This window comes from Calidris pugnax, unplaced genomic scaffold (genome assembly GCF_001431845.1).
Source record: "Calidris pugnax isolate Ruff unplaced genomic scaffold, ASM143184v1 scaffold324, whole genome shotgun sequence".
Lineage (NCBI taxonomy): Eukaryota > Metazoa > Chordata > Aves > Charadriiformes > Scolopacidae > Calidris > Calidris pugnax.
In genome coordinates, this window is record NW_015091153.1 from 594223 (window position 1) to 599141 (window position 4919).

Genomic DNA, 4919 nt, shown 5'->3' on the forward strand with positions numbered 1-4919 from the left:
GGGTTTAATATTTTTCCTAGAACTTTTTTTTTTTTTTTTTTTTTTTTTTTTTTTTTTTTTTTTTTTTTTTTTTAAAAAAAAAAAAAAAAAAAAAAAAAGAGGAAGAAAAAGAAAAAAAAAAAGAAAAAGAGGAAGAAAAGGGAAAAGAGGAAGAAAAAAGAAGAAGAAGAAGAAGAAGAAAAAGAAGAAGAAAAAAAAAAGAAGAAAAAAAAAAGAAGAAAAAAAAGAAGAAGAAAAAAAAAAAAGGCAAGGAAGGAGGGAGGAAAAAAAAAGCGAGGAAGGAGAGAGGGGAGGAAAAAAAAAAAGCAGGAACTTCACAAGCCACCCCTTGTACTTGTTCTGCTGCGAAGGCTGGCGAGGGGTGTGCCTTCGGGAAAATGAATACAAATCTGCAATTGATTTTCATAATGTTTCTGCGGTGTTTGCAAACCAATCGTTTGAACCTCTGAGATCTTACCTAAGTGAACCACTCCTACGCATCTAAGTGCTCCAAACTGATATATGACAATATCTACTTTGGATCACGTGCCCGCCGGAGCGACTAAGACGGATAGCGCGTCATCTCGCCTTCCCAAATTTTTTCCCCTCCGCGCCTCGGATCCAAAACATCGAGCTATAGGAGCGAGAAAAGGAGAAAGAAAGATGTTTAACTCGGTGAACCTGGGCAACTTCTGCTCCCAGTCGCGTAAGGAGAGGAGCGCTGAGTTTGGAGAAAGGGCAGGTTGCGCTTCTAATCTCTACCTCCCCAGCTGTACCTATTACGTCCCCGAATTTTCAACTGTGTCATCTTTCTTGCCACAGGCCCCCTCTCGCCAAATCTCCTACCCTTACTCCGCCAACCTCTCGCAAGTGCAGCCCGTGCGAGAGGTCTCCTATGGCTTAGACCCCTCGAGTAAATGGCACCACCGAAGCAATTACGCCTCGTGTTATTCCGCAGAAGATCTGATGCATAGAGAGTGCATCCCGCCTTCCACCATGACCGAAATGCTAATGAAAAACGAGAGCGTGTACAGCCACCACCACCACCCCAGCTCCAACCACCCGGCGTCGACGGGATTCTACACCAGCATGAACAAAAACACTGTCCTGCCCCAAGGTTTCGACCGCTTCTTCGAAAACGCCTATTGCGGGGGGGAAAACCCACCCGAGACCTGCCTGCAGAAGGGTGAGGGCAAAGTGGAGGCAGAGTCCCAACCCCACGCACTGTCATCCCGCGGAGAGCAAGGGCTAGACCCGGAAGATGAGGAGGAAAACACAAACCCAGGCTCTTCAGCCTCGTCCTCTTCTGTCACCAAGGAAGGAAGCAAAAGCAGCAATTCGAGTAGGTAGAGCAGTAAATGGAAAGGTTAAGGGACTAGCCCGTGTGTTTTGTCGGTCAAATTTTATGTGGAGTTTTATAAGCATTCAAAGGATTTTATTATAACCTACAAAGCTCTTTCTTCCAACGAGAAGAATTTTTACGATGGGAAAAGCTCTTTGAAAAAAATGGAGATGTTAGGCGCAGACACAGTATCTTAGAGTCTGTGAAATTTTAAAAGCACACCATCGTGACAAATATTAACTTTGATCATGAACTTACACGGGCATTTTAAAAGGATTTGGTCCCGGGTTGCTGAGGGTAAAAGGCAATTGGGCAGAACACTACTTCAGCTGCCTGTGCTTTTCTTTTAGGCATTAGGATGCATGCAAAATGTTGGGGGGGGGGGCTTTTTTATTCATTTATTATTATTATTTTAATTAAAACTGTGTGTCGAGCCTTTTCTCCTGGTGGGGGTGCAGCGCTAAGGCGGGGGGGTGGGGTGGGTGGAATCTGCCGAATTTGCAGGCAAAGCTGAGCATTTTCTTCGACTTTGCTCTTTAAAGTGGCATTTATTCTCTTCCAAGCCTGGTGGAGCGTCCAGCTTTTGTCAGGAAGGGCTTTTACTTACGTGGTTGTTTGCTTGGGTCTTCTGGGGTGGTGTTATTTTATATTTTTTTTTTTTGCTTGCATTCACATTTTTTCTAGGCAGCCTTAGAAGAGCTTTTTTTTTTTTTTTTTTTTTTTGGGGGGCTTTTTTATTCATTTATTATTATTATTTTAATTAAAACTGTGTGTCGAGCCTTTTCTCCTGGTGGGGGTGCAGCGCTAAGGCGGGGGGGTGGGGTGGGTGGAATCTGCCGAATTTGCAGGCAAAGCTGAGCATTTTCTTCGACTTTGCTCTTTAAAGTGGCATTTATTCTCTTCCAAGCCTGGTGGAGCGTCCAGCTTTTGTCAGGAAGGGCTTTTACTTACGTGGTTGTTTGCTTGGGTCTTCTGGGGTGGTGTTATTTTATTTTTTTTTTTTTGCTTGCATTCACATTTTTTCTAGGCAGCCTTAGAAGAGCTTTTTTTTTTTTTTTTTTTTTTTTTTAAAAAAAAAAGGCTGAATCCAGGCAACTTTGCAAGTTCGCGTTGAGCGTGGGGCTCTTTTGGGAAGAGGGGAGGGTTGTTTTGTCTCCCTCTTCGCTTTCGTGATGCGAGTCCCCTTTTGCAGCTCAGATGCGAAGTTCTCTTTTTACTTTGATTCCTTTTTGCGTGTGTGGCGAGGACTGGAGTTAATCAAAAACTTATGCGGAACATAATATCTAGTTCCTCTAATTCCAACCTTGCTCATGCTGTTTCTATACAGATAACAGATTTGCAGCTGAGCGTGGGGTTTGGGGGTGGGTTGGTTAGGTTTTTTTCCCAGCCTCTCTAAACCCTGCTCCAGCAGCCTCCTGCCTCCTCTCCCAGGCTGTTCTTTATTTTATTTCATTTTATTTTTTAAAAAATATCCTATCTGCACTGAAAAAATGGCTGCGTGTGCCTGCGTTAAGCCCCGTGCAGTGGGAAAATAATTCCACCACGGTCCTTAAGACCCTGTGCAACCTCACCTCTGCTACCCCTAACAATAGGCGAACTGCTGGAAGATATCTCCCCCCCCGCATTAATAACTGAAGTTATTATCGGCTCCAATCTCTCTGGGAAGATGGGTCTGTGTCTTGTGTTTCCTTAGGATGTTTACCCTGCCTTCTGGTTCTTTTAAGGTGCTCCCAGAACGAGGAAGAAGAGATGCCCCTACTCGAAATTCCAGATCAGAGAGCTAGAGAGAGAATTTTTCTTCAATGTCTATATAAACAAAGAAAAGAGGCTCCAGTTGTCTAGGATGTTAAATCTCACTGACCGACAGGTTAAAATTTGGTTTCAGAACAGAAGAATGAAAGAAAAAAAATTAAGCAGAGACCGCCTGCAGTATTTCTCTGGAAATCCCTTGTTGTGAACATCTTTTGCAATCCCCTCTGCTGGCGAAGTGTATGTGTATCGAGAGGAACAGTTGCGAGCACGGGTCTGCCCTTTGAGTCGACAAAGCAACCTCAAAGTTTAAGCCTTTTCGTTACTTTTATCTCTATGTCTGGGACAGTGCTGAGTAACAAAAGGAGTGAGATTTTCTTTCAGTTCCCGCTTCAAGGACTTGGATTCCACGAACATTTTATTTAACTTTTTTTTTCTCTTTTTTTTTTTTTTTTCCTGAACAGGTTGGGATTCCCTTTTTTTTTATTATTATTATTTTTATTGTTGTTATTATTATTATTATTATTAACAATGTATTAGCCTTCTTTTTTCTCTTTTTTTTTTTCTTTTTGACCCTGTCCAGTTGAATAAATGGCAGTACTGTGTGTAACTACCCCGGTGATTGCAGTATGCAGCTGTGTTATCACAAGAGCGGCCAAAGTCTCCCTGTAGGATCAAATCACTTCATCTGGGGTGAGTGTGTGTGTGTGTGTGCGTGTGTGTGTGTGTGCGTGTGTGTGTGTGTGCGTGTGTGTGTGTGTGCGTGTGTGTGTGTGCGAGCACACACACAGGCATGTGTGCCCTCCTAATGTGTGTGTGCACACTCACACCCACCCCGCTCATCTGTGTCCGAAGGAAGATCATTGTTTCCACCTCCTCCATCCACCCTTTCTATCTAAAAATATATATATGCATATATAGATAGGGGAGGTTGTGCCTATATATCCATATATATATTCTCTGCGGTATCATTTTCCCATTTGGAGTCGGGAAAGGGGGGAAATCCAGGAGAAAACACATTTGCAATAACTGTCTCTGAAAGAAATGGTTTGTAAATAAATTTCGTAGTGCTCTTTATTTTTTTTTTTTTTTTTTCCTGGAAATGGGAGACGAGGAACAACACAAAAAAAAAATCCTGAAAAAAATCATAATTAAAAAAAAAAAAGACCCCTCTTTGTGTATGTAAAGTGAGTCCCCGGGATACTCTGTGAAATTCTGTGGCAAATAAAGACATTGCAAGCTGTTCTACATTATGATTTTATTTGACCATTTTATTAGAATTTCCCCTCTTAAAAGCCTCTTTGCGGTCATTGTGGTGTGGGGTTTTCTTCTCCAGGAGTTCCAATACCTGAACGCATATCAGAAATATCACCATCCATATTCATGGGGGCTGGCTGCGATCTGCTCTGGGAGGACTGGTGTGAACCTCAACCCTCCACCTTGGAGCCCAGGTTTTGGGGGGGAATCCATTGGATTCGGCAGCGAACTGAAATTTATAGGATTTTTCTTGGCCCAGTCATCCCACCCTCAGTTTGGCTCCAGATGCCCTTTCGCTGTTTTCCGGTTGTAGTTAATCTTTTTTTTTTTTTTTTTTTTTTTTTTTTTTTTTGAGAAAAATTTTTTTGCCTTTTTTTTTTTTTTTTTTTTTTTTTAAAAAAAAAAATATATAATTAAATAAACAAAAATGAATGAATCCAGGAATTCCGCCGAGAAAGGAGCTGCGTTTCCATGAGTCAAGGATACCTTATACCTACAAAGCACAAATGCAAAGTCAAGTCCTTTAAATTCCTGCTTAAGGAAAAACAAGTTCAACTCCCAGGCACGGGGCATAAAAGTGATTTTTTTTTTC

General features: G+C 42.0%; 1 protein-coding gene and 1 long non-coding RNA gene across 2 annotated transcripts in view; one reads left to right on the forward strand and one right to left on the reverse strand.

Annotated features, from left to right (window-relative positions):
• The window catches only part of LOC106898193, a 7708-nt gene extending 6364 nt beyond the window's left edge, over positions 1-1344 (reverse strand). Inside the window, exons 1-2 of the long non-coding RNA XR_001413894.1 lie at positions 1261-1344; positions 458-613 (exon numbers count right to left, since the gene is read on the reverse strand). This is a non-coding gene — a long non-coding RNA (uncharacterized LOC106898193). The remainder of the gene's footprint in view (positions 1-457; positions 614-1260) is intronic.
• On the forward strand, positions 292-3582 carry HOXC11 (homeobox C11). The gene is made up of 2 exons (XM_014959304.1): positions 292-1321; positions 3046-3582. The coding sequence occupies exons 1-2, from the start codon at positions 502-504 to the stop codon at positions 3276-3278; spliced, it is 1053 nt and encodes a 350-aa protein (XP_014814790.1). The 5' UTR covers positions 292-501; the 3' UTR covers positions 3279-3582.
• The last annotated feature ends 1337 nt before the right edge of the window (positions 3583-4919 follow it).